General features: G+C 26.0%; 3 protein-coding genes across 3 annotated transcripts; 1 reads left to right on the top strand and 2 right to left on the bottom strand.

Moving 5' to 3' along the window:
* The first annotated feature begins 642 nt into the window (after positions 1 to 642).
* On the top strand, positions 643 to 2,443 carry EMC10 (ER membrane protein complex subunit 10). The gene is made up of 6 exons (XM_015508409.2): positions 643 to 892; positions 1,100 to 1,179; positions 1,243 to 1,401; positions 1,461 to 1,729; positions 1,824 to 1,920; positions 2,187 to 2,443. Exons 2-6 carry the CDS (start codon positions 1,120 to 1,122, stop codon positions 2,256 to 2,258), a joined length of 657 nt encoding a protein of 218 aa, XP_015363895.1. The 5' UTR covers positions 643 to 892; positions 1,100 to 1,119; the 3' UTR covers positions 2,259 to 2,443.
* Positions 2,270 to 5,735, bottom strand: LOC107161806 (N-acetylglucosamine-6-phosphate deacetylase). Its single transcript, XM_089219981.1, has 6 exons — positions 5,464 to 5,735; positions 3,974 to 4,104; positions 3,094 to 3,441; positions 2,722 to 3,040; positions 2,434 to 2,655; positions 2,270 to 2,347 (listed from the first exon to the last, which is right to left on the bottom strand). The coding sequence occupies exons 1-5, from the start codon at positions 5,657 to 5,659 to the stop codon at positions 2,444 to 2,446; spliced, it is 1,206 nt and encodes a 401-aa protein (XP_089076107.1). The 5' UTR covers positions 5,660 to 5,735; the 3' UTR covers positions 2,270 to 2,347; positions 2,434 to 2,443.
* Positions 5,736 to 6,794: 1,059 nt separating this feature from the next.
* Positions 6,795 to 16,970, bottom strand: mei-P26 (E3 ubiquitin-protein ligase meiotic P26). The gene is made up of 14 exons (XM_089219978.1): positions 16,612 to 16,970; positions 13,623 to 13,799; positions 12,847 to 12,982; positions 12,575 to 12,757; positions 12,346 to 12,492; positions 11,784 to 12,017; positions 11,623 to 11,723; positions 11,341 to 11,545; positions 10,943 to 11,273; positions 10,766 to 10,876; positions 10,480 to 10,697; positions 10,061 to 10,424; positions 9,760 to 9,992; positions 6,795 to 7,273 (listed from the first exon to the last, which is right to left on the bottom strand). Exons 2-14 carry the CDS (start codon positions 13,706 to 13,708, stop codon positions 7,175 to 7,177), a joined length of 2,448 nt encoding a protein of 815 aa, XP_089076104.1. The 5' UTR covers positions 13,709 to 13,799; positions 16,612 to 16,970; the 3' UTR covers positions 6,795 to 7,174.
* Between the last annotated feature and the right edge of the window lie 198 nt (positions 16,971 to 17,168).

The following is a 17,168-nucleotide window of genomic DNA, read 5'->3' as shown; positions in this document are numbered from 1 at the left end:
TTATTACCCATATAGCATATTTCCCATATTGTATCCGTGTTTTGTTTTAATTTTTTCATAATAATTTGGGAGCCGTAAAAATATTGTGAACACCCAAAGGAGCCGCGTGCTGAAAAAGTTTGAATACCTCTGGAATAGACTATTCTATAATCAATACTATCACAGAACATTAAATAGATTAATAGTAAAAAAAATAAATAATAAATAAAATAAATATATATTATTATTAAATAATAAATAATTTGTGACGCTACTAAGCAGTAAGCACTAAGCGTTTAAGCACGACTGGACGACTGACTGTGTACACGAGATTACTTGACACTTGTCCATGGCACAATATACCTATTATATTTCAAATATTGTACACGAAAAATATAGACCAATAAAAATAGTCCCCTACAACCATAGACCTTATACTCAGTATAAGGACAGGTCTATGCCTCACGATTTAAGATAGTACTATCTTAAATCGTGCTATGCCTACAACTTTACTCTCTGATAAGCCTAGAAATTATTGATAACTGATAAAATAGTCATAGCGCATGCGTGATAAGCATTTCAGTCCGCTATCGTACCATATCAACGTATCATAGTACCTATCATAAACACACAAAACACAATATCCTCTATAATATAATTCTGTGGTTTGAGATAATATTAACATTATTAACTAATAACTATTAAGATTTTTAATTAAAAATTAAATTAATTACACATTTAGACATAATTAATTAAGATTGAAAATTGGAAACCTAGACCCTACTACAATATTAAAAATTAAACAGTAACTATTAGAATATGTTTATGATGGAAACTAAAGTTACACATTAGATCTTATAGATCCACCTTGAGTAATAGTATTGTATAGTGATAACTGACTATATAGTGACTAGTGAGTAATCTACTTATTGTTATAAATTATTTTATCCATTATGAATATGAGTTTTTTAAATTGTAGTCTGTTAACATATTGTTAAATACAATACTTTCTATGTCAACTACATAATTTAGTTTATATTATAGTATTTGTTACTGGTGCAAAGCAAATGTTTTTTTTTTTAAATTTTAATCTCTTATGTATTATTTTTTTATTTTAAAGGATAAAGGAAAAACGTCAACATGATGCATTATAAACTAATCTTCTTATTTTATTCAGTGTTTAGTGGTATTTACTGTTCTGTAAGTAAAGAGTATTGAAAATAAACTGTGTCAAATAATTATAATTTGTCAATTTATTTTCAGGATTCAAGTTATGATTCAATAACTGACATTTATTTAGAACATGAATTGATTCCCAATGCTGGTTTCACAAAACGCAGTTCTATTCTTGTGAATTTGGAGTCTAGGAATGATGTTGTATCTACTACATCTATTAATGATTCAGACATACAGTTATTAAAAGTAATAATTTAATAAATATTCAATTAACTATTTTTGTATTTAAATTCATTTATTTATAGCAATTAGCATCTAAAAATGAATTATACAGATTAAAAGTGACTGTCAAAACATTGTCTGGCAAAGAAATACATTTTCTCACTTTTACTAGAGCATGTCTTATCGTTGGATCTAAATTAAATGATATACTGACCCTACATTTGGATCATTTAGACTCTCCGTTTGCAGTTAACTTAGCTACTACATCTAACAACTGCAACAGTTTTAATGAATTGAACACTAGTGACTATACAACTACAGTATTTTTCAGAAGACCAGAAAGCAGTCCAGTGTTTGTATTTTGATTTTGTTACATTAAAATGTTGTATTATTTATATAGATTAGGTTAACATATATATTTATTTAACTTTTTTGGTTATTTATAGACCTGATACTGCAACTTATATTCAGAAAATGGAACGTGAACGTGACGCTAGGGAAAAAGGAAAATCAAGCAATAATAAATCAATGCTTGGAAAATATGTAAGTAAAAATATATTTAAAATTAATAAATACATTGAAAAAGTACAAAAAAACAAATCAGGTTAACATAACACACTATATTATTTTCTTTTAAGATGTCCATTTAATAAAATATATTTATTTTTATATATATTATATACTTATTTTACAATTTGTGTAAATTACATTAATAATCTATTTACAATTAATAAACCAATCAAAAGTATGGCTTGTTCAATTATAAATTATATGAAATAGTTAGGTCACTAATAAACATATTATTTCAGTGGATGTATATATTACCATTAGTCATATTTATGATGATTGCTGGGGCATCAAATCCAGAAGCAAGACAGTAAATTGAAAAACGTACTTCTAAGTTGTATTTATTTTATTACATTCTTTAATCAATTAATGGGACTATCCCATTAGTGTCTTTATATTCAATCTAAGTTTCATAATATGTACATTAAGTGATATTATTGATTAAATTATAATATTGGTTCAAAAATTAATAAATTGTGAAGTAATTACTAAAAAATAATTATGTAGTTTTTTTCACGATATAACCAGGTCCACTATTATGTTCAAACACACATTGTCCATTGATCCAAGTCGATTGAACATTCAATTCACGCCCCAAAAAAACAAAATCAGCATCAGCTCCATAGTTAAGTGTGCCTTTAAATTGTTGAATACCTAAAACTTGAGCTGGATGTAAGGTTATTGTCTCAATTGCTTCAGCAACACTACAATCTTTAAATATATTTTTTATTCATAAACAATTATATCAATTATTAAACTCACAAGTTATAAACTTACTTGTTGATTTAATAAAATATCTCATACATTCATCTAAAGAAGTCACACTACCACATAATGTATTTGTATTTGCTATGTATGCTTTTGAATTCTTTACTTCAATCTGCTTATCACCCAAGTGATGAATTCCATCTGGCAGTCCAATGGCTGACAATGCATCTGTTACTAATACAAGTCCTTTTGGGTTGACTTTATGGACTATTTTTAATGTTGCTGGATGTGTATGAGTACCATCAGCTATAATACCAAAAAATAATGGCTTCTCAACATTAGGTGGACATGCTATTAGTCCAATCAATCCTGGATCTCTATGATGAAACTATAAACACAATTTGTTCAAACAATTGTTGTTATGTAATAAAGTATACCTACAGAAAGCATTGCATTAAATAAATGTGTAATAAATGTAGCTCCATTTTTTACTGCTTGTATACTAGTTTCCATATCTGATGATGTATGTCCTAATGATACTACAATCCCGTTGTTAGATAATAGTTTTATTATCTCCATTGAACCATTAAGTTCAGGAGCTAGAGTAACTATTACTATATTATCTAAGCTACCATAAGTATCTGTTAAATTAGAATTTTCAAAGGTTTTTATATTAGAAATACTATGTGCCCCATGTTTTAGACTATTAATGAATGGACCTTCAACATGTGCCCCTAAAACGGCAGCTCCTTGTTCATTACCATGACAACGTTTGAACTTTGGTAATATCTGAAAATAAAATATAAATGAAAATTATGGTATACCTAACTAAATTATAAAATCTAATAATAACTATGAAAATAATTTATATAAATAATTAATTTCTTAATAACATTTTTTGTATGTTTTCATTATAATAATAATATATGGTATACAGTTACAGTTAGTAACAGAAAGAGATGACAGAATGTCATATCTCTTATATGTTTCATTTGCCATATCTTTCTGTTACACCCTATATATACTAGTGATGTAGTTTTAATTTTCATAACTCAAGAATTAGTTTATCAACAATTACACACAACCAGTGGCGTAGCCAGGGGGCTGCAGCCCCCCCCCCCGAAATGTTAATAAAATTTAAAAATTATTGTAATGATCTACTAATATTCAATCAAAAAGTCTTAAATTGTATTTTACAAATTTTAAAAATTGATCAGCCCCCCCCCCCCCACGAAAAAAAATCCTGGCTACGCCGCTGCACACAACCAAAACTAATAGTAAGTACCAAAATAATTTAAAAGTATTTTAATATTATACTTGCTTCATGGTAATTTGAACTGGTTGTTGAGACAATAGTAGGACAAAATCCAGTTACACCGTATTGTAATAATCCTTTTCTAACTCTATCAAGCCCATCTCCACTATGGTGAGTAAAATCCACTCCAAAAGCTCCTATAGGTACATACGTTACATTTTTTTACTTAAATGCTGGATTGCTTAAACAATCATTTAACATTTAATAAATTAATGGTGAGTAAATGGTATTTTAAATGATTAAGTTGATAGGTCTATTTAATTTTAGTAAACTAAATTAATACATTTTTTATGAGCCTGATGTAAAGCCTTTTCTTATACTTAATTTACTTGTTTTGATCGTTTAAGAATAGTTAAATATTTATTTTTTATTTTTAAATTGGAGTTACAGTGACATTAGCAATTTACGTCAATAGGCAAATAGCTTACTGGTGACGGTAATCAATAGATGTATTCTAAAAATATATACATTTAAAAAACATAATTATTGTTTTTGAATTAATTACAAAAGATTTTTCTCGGTTATTTAGTCATTTAGAAAATCATCAAATATTAAATCCTATTTTGGATAAAACATTTTTGTTTTGCAATATGTGATAAAAATTCAATGTGCTCGAATGGTCGATTAATGAGTCAATAAAATTTTCTCTATGATTTATAAATTTATCAAAGTTTATTCAAATTTATATAAGCTTTTCATTTATTAATATACAAATAGTGATCTCTAGTTTTATATCTCTCAATCACTCATAATTATGGGTATAAGGGTTTTTTATCTCATTTTTTTTTTACTAACTCTTTGTGTTGCCAATTTAATATGTCAATAACCTTAATTGTTTTACAGTAGGTTCAAACACATAACGATTAACACAAGTGCACTACAAATTGTAGATGGTAAAAAATTAGACACCGTTATCAAATATTGAATGAATAACAATGGTTTCATTTGTTGTTAAAATATAAAATTAACCTAATATTGAATAAGTTATATACATAAATAGAAAATAAGGCATTTATCTTGGCAATACTTGTTTTAAAATTGTATAAAGGTATAATATAAAATAAATATGTAATGAAACAATAAGGTATTTAATAAGATTCTATATAAACATTGTAATCCTAGTCTTATCTGTTTTTATTTTTTAAATAGATAAATAATTATACATTGATCTTACACAGCCTGCTTATATGATGTTATGTCAATTTATAGTTGAATAGTATGATATTATGGTAACAGCATGTAATCTATAATAACAACTTACAAGGTCATAAAGATAATGTAATATAATTTACATTTTATTTTATTTTTTAAATGGGGAACCTTTATTATTAAAGTATTGTATTTAAACAAATATTGAATATAATCACTACATTTTCTGGAATTTTAAGAGCATCTATAACAATTGTCAAATTAGGGAATAAGAATGACTTGAACATAGTTAGTTATTCAAGCTTATGATAGGAGTAAAATAAAATATCGTACAACTATATACTGACCGTTAATTTGCAAATCTATAAATCCAGGTGTTATTAAAGATCCTAGGCAATCAACTTCAATATCTGGTATTTTTTTATTATCGTAAAATATAGTTTCTGGATTTGCTATTTGACCATCCACAACCCACAGGTCGTGTGCAAGAATTTTTCCATCTTTTAAAATATTGCAGTTAAAAAACTTGGTGACAATATTCATATCTGTTGGATCTAGATAGAAAGAACTAAAACTGCAGCTAATTGAAAGATAACTGAACAGTAAGTATTTGTTATTTAATTTACCACACGTGCCATATGACTTATTAGGAATCAACAAGGTCATATATATATATTCATTACATATTATTTTGTTGCATGTAATTTTTATCATTGTTTTCATATATAATTATCAGTTTATGTAGAGTAAACAATTTGTTTTATTGCAACTTAAAATAGAACGTAATAATAACATAGAATAGATATAAATAATTCGGTAAATAAAACAATTTCCTTAGTTCTTAAAAATAAAAGAAAAAAAATAACAAAAATATCACTTAATATTTTTAGCGATTCAGTCTTCTTAAATATTTACAACAAAATCAAATATTTAAAATATAATTATGATAAATATGTTTTGACAAGGAAGAATTTTAACATTTTTATATTTACAAAATAAATAAATAAGTTTGTTAAAAACAAGAGCAGATATCTTATCATGTACGATTAGTGAAAAATATTTAGTTCTTGGTCCTAATAATAATAATTATTTCAAATAAAATTAATTTTTAATTCAGTATTTATAACATGAAGTTTATTTTATTAATGCTTCATGCCTTATGGCCGATATAAAAAAAAAATGGCTTTAGTTTTAGATGACTAGATTTTATATTAATTCCATGATGTGACATAAATATAGAACCAAGAAAGTAATAATTAATAAATGTATCGTAATATTTATTTTAAATTAGCTTAACATGTGTTTAATAATTACGGAACGTTTAAGTTTGAGCGAATAAGAAACACTTGATTTTAAATCAAAGTAAAAAAAAAAAATAGTAATAACAAATAACATTATAATTGGTACTAATTAGTAACCAGAATAACAACAAAAATAATATCTTAATATTGCAATTAGGTATGAGAACACCAACAACAAGTTAACTAACAATTAAACAACATGCATTTTATAAAATAATGATAATAATGTGTGTGTATATATATGTAAAATATAATTAAAATTCCAAAAAAAATCTATCTAGATTAATTTGACTAAAAAGTTCACTAGATTGTTTAAACGAGGTAAACGTCCATTATTTACAAAAAAAAAAAAAAAATAATAATAATATAATAATATATATACGACGTATATAATAAATGACTTACAATATATATCTTAATACAAGAAATTAATAAAATGAGACTTTAAAATAAAAACAAAAACAGCTCATACATTTTTTACCTTTTAATAAATAGGAACTAAAATTACTTTTCTTGTTGAGGAAATAAATTAATTTAATAATAATAATAATAATAATGATATAAAAGAAAAGAAAGTCAGTAAAATGTCAGTGTTCTTAAAAATAAATTTGCTAAATCTAAAAAAAACAAAAAAAATGCACTTCGAGCAGTCTCAAAAATTAATTAACTATTTATATAATAAAAATTGAAGAATAACAGGAAAAAAAAGTTAACAAATACATTTTTAGGGGTTTTTCTGATTTTTTTTTTGAATAACTTACATAGTTGCATTCAAGACAAGAACATGGTGATTATTTTTTGCTAAAGTAACAATATGACCACCACTAGTGATTTTCAACCCGCAACAACGAGACACCTAAAACAAATTTTATTATTTTAATTAAAATATAAAAATTAATGAATAGGTTACTCCTTTTCTCTGATGGATTTGAATGCAAATTGCATTAATTTTATAAATGTTTATTCAATTATTTTCCAAGCACAAAGTTAACTTGATACATCAAGCAATTAAAAAATGTAATTTGTATTTACATTTTTAAGATTTTAAGTTATTTTAATATAATAATGCATACAATTTGATAACAATTTAGTGAGAATTCATTCTAAAAGAATAAAATAAATAATATTTATTTTATTTTTAATGTTTTTGATAAAATTTTTAGAGTAAAAAGAATAATAAAACTATACAAATAATTAATAAGAATAAAAATGTATGACAAAAAAAACCAATCTTTTCAATTTCAAAAATAATATAAGGAGAATTTTTTTAAGATCTGATAAGTGAATTAAATCATATTTTTCAAAGGCATTTTTCTTGTTTTTAGAGCATTTAAACCAGTTCCCTAGTTGCTACTAAGTTTTTATAGAAATATTGTACGATAACTCAGAAGAATGTAAAGCTTAAAATAGTTTAGTTTTTATATCTTCGATTCAGTAAGCTGAATTCTACAGTTATTTATTTTACCTATATTATACATTAGAATTTCATTTCATAAATTTATCTAAAGATATCTAAAATTTTAAGGACTCTTTCAATTATAACATAAGGTTTTCCGACTTTAGTTTATGATATGAGATATTTGTTATATTTATATTTTCAATCCAAAAACTTATACAAATAAAATTAAAATAATTCTGTATAGTTAATTAATGAGTTATGAGTTATAACAATAATATGATGAAATGGATGAATGGGACAATTGTTAAACCTTTTTAAGAAAAAAATTGATTTTATCGATTTTATATCATAAATAGTATTACATCAATTTACAAGTATAAATATTTTAACTCTTAGATTTGGAAGAAGTAGATTTTTATGTTGGTCATCAATATATAACAGGGGTGGCCAAACCGCGGTTCGCGTCATAGACTTTTGCCGCTCGCATCTTATCGTAACATTAAAAAAAAAAATTTTTTACAATAATACAATATCATATATATGAATATATATATAACAATTATATAATAATATGATCTTTTTTTTTTTTTACATTTTGGCTCTTCCATATTTATTAATATATTTGGTGGCTCGCAAGTCTTTTCTCGCTGGTCACCCCTGATATATAATAACTGTACTTGGATATTTATTTTACTTCAACATTAAGGGTAGTTTCTGATATCATATTTGACACTGTTAGTAATATTGGGAAGCAGGGGGGGGGGGTCTTAAGTAGAAAAACCAGAAATTATATACAACAAAAATGTATTTGTCTTGATTCATGAAACATTTTAAACACATGATATGATTTTCAAAACAATTAGACATTATTAAACACAACTAATTGTTGTTGCTTGTCAGTAGTTCTTTCAGCAGAATATCTAAGGTTTGAAAATCATACATAAACAATAATATACAGTTATTATGGTATGATTGAAACTTTAAAAGTTAGTTTTTATTATTCTGTTTAATAAGCATTTGAAGTTAACACTTAAACATAATTTTTAAGTACACCTAAACCATTTAAACCTTCAAATAATTTACGAGGAAAATAAAAATGCATAGAAATTACTATTTAATAATAGAACAAATTGAAAAATTATTGTAGTTGAGATCACTACTAAAAATAATATTTCTAATATCTTCAGTAATATCATCTCTGCATAAAATTGTTTTTTTTTTTTTTTTGTATACAGTATTAAATAGTTTATTTTATAATGAAAAATAAAATAAAAAGAATACTTTAATTCTAAATTGAGTTTTTTTTTTTAGCATCTACAAAAGTGTATGAATGCATAATTCAATTAAAATATAATATTTAAAAAAAAAAAATGAACATAATCTATTAAAATTTGTTAGATAGTATTTCCTTGCCAAAAGTTTGTGATAAAGATATTCAGGTCAAGAGGTAGTCAGAGAAAAAAAATCCAGGAGTACTAAAACGAAACAACTTGTGATGGTGATTCAAAAAATTTGAATGAAATATTTTGAAAAATATATAATTTACAATGTATTTTAAATAGGTGAAAGATATTGCATTCAATACGTAAAAAAAAAAGTTTTACGTATTAAGTTTTCATTTTTTAGAATATTGATCAAACATTTAATTTACGGAATATAATATATTGTATGAGTACCAATAACCAATATCCATAGACTTCTTAATAATTCTTTAAAGAGCAGTTTTCAAAACTTTTTGTGTTATATAGTACTATAATCTTAAATTCTTAACACATTACTATAAATTATATTCACATTTTTAAGTTTACCTTTAAAAACATAATTTTAAAATAATTATAATAATACTAGTCAGGTATTGCTTTATTTTTAAGGTTGTATTTCTAGTATATCATAAAACTTAAATTTTGTTTTAGGTTAATATAAATCAGTATTATAATACTTACTTTAATATAAGGACACTCTAAATCTGTTAAATGAGTGCCATCATGAGAAAAAACTGCAACATGGAAGCGATTGCCATGAGAATCTCCAACTAATATTTCCCCATTTTCTGATATATCTATGCCATTTGGAAAACTAGTTATGTATTCACCACCAATACGTCTTAAACATACACCTTCATCATTAAAAACTACAATTGAGTGTCCTTTGAAATCACAAACATAATAATCGTCATCTAAAATTTAAAAATTTAAAAAAATGAATCAATTTATATAACATAATTACATTTTATTCTAAGATTACCTCTGACAATAATATCTGATGGTTCTTCCATATATGAATCACAATCAAACCACTTCATTATGCCGTTATCTTCATTTACATTTAAAACAAATACTGTTGGGTGTACACTATCAACCAGTGCAAGATGTCCATTGGCAGTAACAGCCACTCCAGCCACGATTTCAATAAACTGAACCTGAATCTTTTTTATAAATTTTCCAGTAGGATATTCAAATATTTGTACTCTGGATCGATCAGAACCACGATCACAAACAACTATTTGATTATGGTTTAAGAAAACAACTTTTCTAGGATAGAATAAATATCCATCCTCTTTCCCTTCTCTGCCAAATTCAGTCTTATAAGTACCATCTTTTTCAAATACCTTAAAAACATTAACTTTTAACTAAATATAAATAATTAAGTTTACAGTAAGTTACCTGAATACGGTGATTGTGCGTATCAGCAACAACAATATCTTCTGTAGGACTAAGACAAAAACCATGAGGAGAATGGAATTGTCCAATACCACTACCCATTTGACCAAATTTTGCTACTATATCCATACTAGGCCTACTAGAATGACGTTTTGGTCGAGTTGGCGGAGCTCTTCTTTCTTTGCTGTACCAAGTAGAATTAGTAGCTACTCCATAAATATCTAAAATATATTTGTAGTTCATATTTTCATTATCAAAAATGTAATCAATGTTTCAGTATAAAACGTACCAGGAGATAAAGTAGTTGTAGGAGAACTCATAGATGATACACTACCTACAGAAAATGGGTCTAAGCCAGATGGATTCAAAGCTAATGGACTCATCAGGCTTTGAAGCATACCTAAATATCCAACAAAAATTACAAAATTATTATTTATTTTTAAAATTTAAAACAAAAATATCTTACTATTATTGTTATTGTTGATATTCAAATTATCTAGTTTTGCAAGTGCCTGTAAATTATTTAAAGCAAAACTACCATCCATACTAGTTGAAGTATTTAATAAATCACCTAATGAATCAGGAGATGACATTGAAGATAAAATAGGATTATCATCAACATTTAATGAACATAAGCGAGCCAAGTTTAAATCAAATATCTGTGATTCAACCATTGGAGACAACATAGGCGGAGGAAACACACGGTCAGTTAAAAAGTTGGTTCTTGGAGTAGGTGGAGAGATAGGTGCAACCGCAACATTTATCCCTAGTTCTGTTTCAATTTTCCCAAAATATTTCTGTAAATGTAAATTAGGAAAAGATTGTAATGTATCATTGAATTAAAATTAGAAATGATTGACTTACTCGGCAATGACTTTCAAAACCACTAACATCAGGAGAATACAAAAGTTTAGTATCTACATCAACATCCGGTATTTGACCAAATAATTGAAGCATCTGAGTAAAAATTAATTTTTTTAAAGCCATAATTTCTGATTCACTTCCATTTTCTAATAAACGTGTGGCAAATTGTTGTACTCCACTAATGTTGTCAGTGATTTTCTTTACCCTTAAAAGCAAAAATTAAACATCTAATAAATATCTAACTATAAAATTAACATAATAATATAATACTAATAATATTACTCTTCAAATTTGTCCATAATCTTTAACTCTTGTTGTTTTTGGGAGGATTTAAGCTGTACCAATACCTCGTTTTTACAAGTCTCTAAAATAGCTTTAAAACTCTGAAAAAAAAATTAAGCTAAACAAAATGTATCATTAAATTATAATAATATAATTATTACATGAAAAGTTTCTTCTACATTTGATTTTACATGATCATGAGAAGTTTGTAAATTGTCCAATGCTTTTTCTAATGTAGCTGGCAAAGTTGAAACATTTTTCATGACATTCTTACTTTCGCGCACTAGATATTCTAACTCAGTTCCATATTTTTTGTAAGCATTCGAAAGACTATCATAACTATGTTGACATGTTCTCGGAGAAGGTATATTAAGACACTTAGTACAAGCCAACTCCTGCAAATAAAGTGTTAAGTTAAATATAAAATTACAAAAAATATAAGTTAATTCATATTACACTAATTTAAATTAATTAAAAAACAAAAATTATTCTTAAAATCAGTGATTACACTAACATAATTAAATAATGATTTCTATAATATACAACTTGATTCTAATTTATTCAATTTAGTACTACTCTTCCACACTTAATACAAAATTTGGTTTTACTATACTCTTAAATTAAAATTTAGAAAACAAATTCATCAGATTACATAAAATAATATGACATTAACAAATATAGACATAGATCTTATATTTTATAATTATAACTGTTATAACTTACATTACAAGTGTTGCAATAGTACACCATTTGTTCATTATTGTGTTTTTCACATAAAACCATTTTATGTAGAGCAGTTTTATCCTGAGCACTTTGAATCATTTCATCGATGGATACCATATAGTGATACTGTCCTGGGGTTACAAGCATCTAATAAAAAAATACTTATCAGTATTTAAAAAAATTATATTTTTAAGCACAAATAACTAAAATCCATCAATTGAAACAATACCTTGTGCATACTTTCACAACTTGAACACAAAAAATTGCAGCATGTAATACACTTATGAGTCGCTTCTTTGTTATCTCTACAAGATTTGCAAACTAGTCTATTAGCTTTCAACATTTCAACTTCCAGAATATCCCTTGTCACATAATCTTGGGGTAATGTCAAAGTGCCACGATTCAATTGAGTCTGTATATAAATTGTAAAATACAATACAGATAAATATCTGTATTTAAATACACAATGGTTAGTTAAAATAATACAAGTTAAATACATACAGTTGTTGGTTGACTGCATGTAGGACAAATTATATTAAGAACACTAAACATTGAGTTAACATTAACAAGTTGTAAGATGCATTTTTCACAAAATACATGCAAACAGTTGAGAACCCTTGGACACATATACTCATTTCTGTAACAACACAATTGCATTAACATATAAACATATTTAAAGTATAAAATGATTAGTTGGTAATTTGGACCCCAAATGGCCATATCTCGGTGAACTGAGTTCCAGAAAAAAAAAAGATAATAGGAAAAATTCAATTCTAGAAAAAAAATGTTGGAACATTCATCCCATTTTATGGTTCTTAATTTTACATGCAACTCTGACTGTACTCATTATACTGTTAATAGTTTGTCAACAAAATCAAAAATATTAGGATGAGGGCAGTAAAAAGAGTTAATGTAATCAAGAATGATATGATTCTCAACAAATTTGTTGTACGCATTGTGGTAGTTGCAAATTCAGACCAAATATTTGAGGGAAATATAGAATCTGGTGAGATATAAGTTTCTATTAGATAAATAATTACAAAATAACTATATTTGATTGTCATTAGGTTGTTTGGTCATTAGATGTTCTACAAAACATTTGGAAACTTCTTTGGGTCATGGAAACCGTTATATGCTTCCGACTGGAGCAGGCAGGTGCGCCTGTAGCCTAGACCTAACTTACCAACTATCTTTTTATACCTGGAATTTAACTTGTCACTTTTAAAATATAACCAAATTATCGGGGACCCAATTTACCTAACTCCAAAACAACTTACTTGCAAATGTTACAAGTGTTAACCTTCGAATTAGTTTCATCTTCAATCAAAAAGTCATTACTTGAATCTAAAGATGAAGTATCCATATTTAAGAATTTTTAATTCTATAACAGCTGACACTTGTATACTCTAGTATCAATTTTGTTATTATTGGAGTACTATTTTAAAATTATAACTCTAAAAGCAAATAAAAAAAATAACAGTTATAATTGAATGTTATTAATAGCTGCAATAAATAAGTGTCAAGAATTAATACAAAAAGATTCACTAACATTTTTTTAACATATTCCATACATTAATAGAAAAACATTTTGTCTCGTCCAAATTATTATCTATTTACTTTTGTTTTTCATAATATTTTTATCAATAATATAACTTAATATGGAAAATATATTTTTAAATTTTTTTAAATATTATACATAATTTAATTAATACAATTTCTAATGGGCGAACAAAAAAACATCAAAGATTTTATTATAGCAGTGTAATACAAAGAAATGCATCAGTAGAGTAATCGGCCAATTGGGAAAGTAAGCATTTAAAAACTAATGATTTTTTTTCATGTAAAAATAAACAATTACTTTCACTTTTACTTAATAACCATTAGTATAAACATGATAGATTGAATTTATGATGTATTAGATGGAGAAAAAAACAAATATACTTAATAATAAAAATCACTTCCAAAATAAATGTAACATTCTATAATTTTGACAATAATATAATTTTAGACACCAAACCATGGTTATTAAGCTTGTTCAAAAACCATAGATAATATAGGAAGGATAGACCTGTACCAACTATAGTCATATTAATATTTCATTATAGGTCTATGCTAGTGATTATCGACCTTTTATTGAGATAACTGATGGCTTAAGCCCCTCTTCTAACAAAACATATCATACCTTTATGTATCATTTTTAAATTGAAATAAAAACACTTAATGTTTAATAAATGCATGTTTTATTAATTGACTCTAATTTAAACTTTTCTATACAAAAATGAAGGCATAATACGATAATGTGAATTACTTGACACTGGTGTTTTTTATTTTTTCCATTATTCCGCATTTGAAAGCCCCTCTAACAAATCAAAATAACCACTAGGGGAGTTAACGCCCATGTTAAAAAAAAAAAAAAACACTGGTCTTTTAGCACAACTTTTTCACGCTATCTCCAAACTATAATATTTACATTCAAATTGGAGACAGGCTTACGTCATAAATCATGGGATAAAATTATTTTTTTATGTTATTTTACAAGATATCAATGAAATGCATATCACAGCATACAAGTAGTATATTTTGACAACAAACCATGTTATTCAGCTATGAGTATATCTAACCAACCATAGTCAAGCGCAGGGGCCCCACAAAGAGGGGGGGGGTGAAGCAGGCAGCGGGACCCATGGTATTGGGACTCGGACTTTCGAGGGGCTCGCCGTTCATGCACATAATTACTTCATTATAGACTAGCAAAATGTTCAAGGCCCAGATTTAGTTCTGTACCAGAGCCAAATAATGATAGGGTGAGGGGGACAGGTTCAAGCATTTTGACAACTCATAAAGTGAAATTTTAGTGGTAGATTCAAAATTGATATTATACAAAATGGAGAAGAAAAAAATCACTCATGGTTGAAAATAAAATTTAAACAAATTGTTTTGAATCAACTTAAATCCTTAAAAACCAATGTTATAAAGATTTTCATATTATAAGCAGCTAACCATTTGTATTAACGTTAATTATGGTACTTTGTCCAGCAAGGGAACACAGCAATTCTGCAAAGAACAGGTTTTTATCAGGTTGCTGCATGTTTAACTTGCTGAACAGGCTATAGATATTTATTTTATTATAAATTTAACAGTTTTTACCAAAATATATATATATTCTTATTTAGTAAGCCTTGCTTTAGTTTAAATCAATGTACAAAACTTATTATTTGTGTGTAACATTACATAATTATAGTACTTAGAACTATAGATATTAACGCAAATAAAAAATCATAAGTTACCATTTTGTTTTAATTATTAAGTACATTGATTGAATTTGACCAGAAATAAGTATTTTAAATAAATCATGAAAAAATAATTATCAATAGATGATCTTATACACGAAATCAAGTATGATCAGGAGTTAAAAGCTTGAAAATCTATTAGTGTACAAAGAACAACATTAAGATCATAGATACATTTTTTTTTTGATTTTGAGCTAAGCATAAGACATTTAATTAATTAATTATATTATAAAAGATATACGTGAAAAAATAATATAATATACCCTATGCTAAAACAACACAATGATAATTTTGGAGTCTTTACAACTTATTTATGAGTTCATGACATTATTAACAGATGACTGTTATGCAGTACTGTCAGTCAAATAATAATCCATAGCTGTAATAATAAATAGGTTCAATAGAAACTGACAACTTTATAGAGAAACTAATAAACACATACAATACAATCACCACAGAATACAGATAATATAACTCATTCAAAATGAGTGAAGTGTGAATAATACTGTAACCCAGATATTCCATAATAATTAGTATAATAAAGACTATTTACTTTTGGATTTTTAACAATCAGTATTAAATAATAACTTAACTAAAGCATCAGCTGAATAATAAATCTATGCTATATTAAAATTATCAAAATAAGTGTATTATTAAAGTACCTATAATATTCTATTAATAAGTAAATAATTGTTTGGTTGCATTTACCTATATTAAATTGTATTAAATTAAATGTATAGATTGATTATTAATTTAAAAATTATAAACATTGATCATTAAAGTTGAAATGAAAGAATTGTGAAGATGATTAAAATATTAAAGAGAAATTAAAATGTAAAACCTTATCACATTTCTACAATGTACACCATAAGGATAAAAATTTTGAACACTTTCCTCTAAAGGGCGATATGAACTTAGTAATTTTTACTACCTTATCGTATAATTAACACAATTTTATTTGAAATAATAATCTTACCAGTACACGTTGAATAAATATAATGTATCATGCGAAAATGCTGGTTTTGAAACAACGCAGCTGAGTCGCTGAGAAAAGTGACTAGACGAAAAACGGATTGCAACATGCAAATAACGGGTGATAGGGAAAGGGGTCGGGTCGGGTCGACGGCCATTCATGGTACACCAACGACATTCACTACAACCACGGTAACTAGTTATTCAGTTATTGTCTAGGAGTAACAATTATTTGAAAATTGGAATATTAATAGCCAATAGGTACATCGAAAAGTCACTACACTTTTATATTAATCTTTTGATGTTATTCCACATTTCCACACGATGTATACAATCATAATAATATACTTTTATAATAGATAATAGACAATAATTATTGTACTAATTTTTAAAAATTTAAATATTGTGAGAAAAATTATTAAAATTTTTGATTTGTGCATAGTCTTGGTCATAATACCTTAATACTACATAAATTAAAACGAGTTTTTCTTGGTGGGGAAATCACATTTATTATCTTTTTCTTTATCATTGATGCATGATACCATGATGAATTATCAATAA

The sequence above is a fragment of the Diuraphis noxia genome, unplaced genomic scaffold, assembly GCF_037042655.1.
Source record: "Diuraphis noxia isolate RWA-SAM2 unplaced genomic scaffold, SU_Dnox_SAM2 contig0002, whole genome shotgun sequence".
NCBI classification, from domain to species: domain Eukaryota; kingdom Metazoa; phylum Arthropoda; class Insecta; order Hemiptera; family Aphididae; genus Diuraphis; species Diuraphis noxia.
The sequence above is the reverse complement of the archived record's forward strand: the minus strand, read 5'-3'. Positions and strand labels throughout refer to the sequence as shown.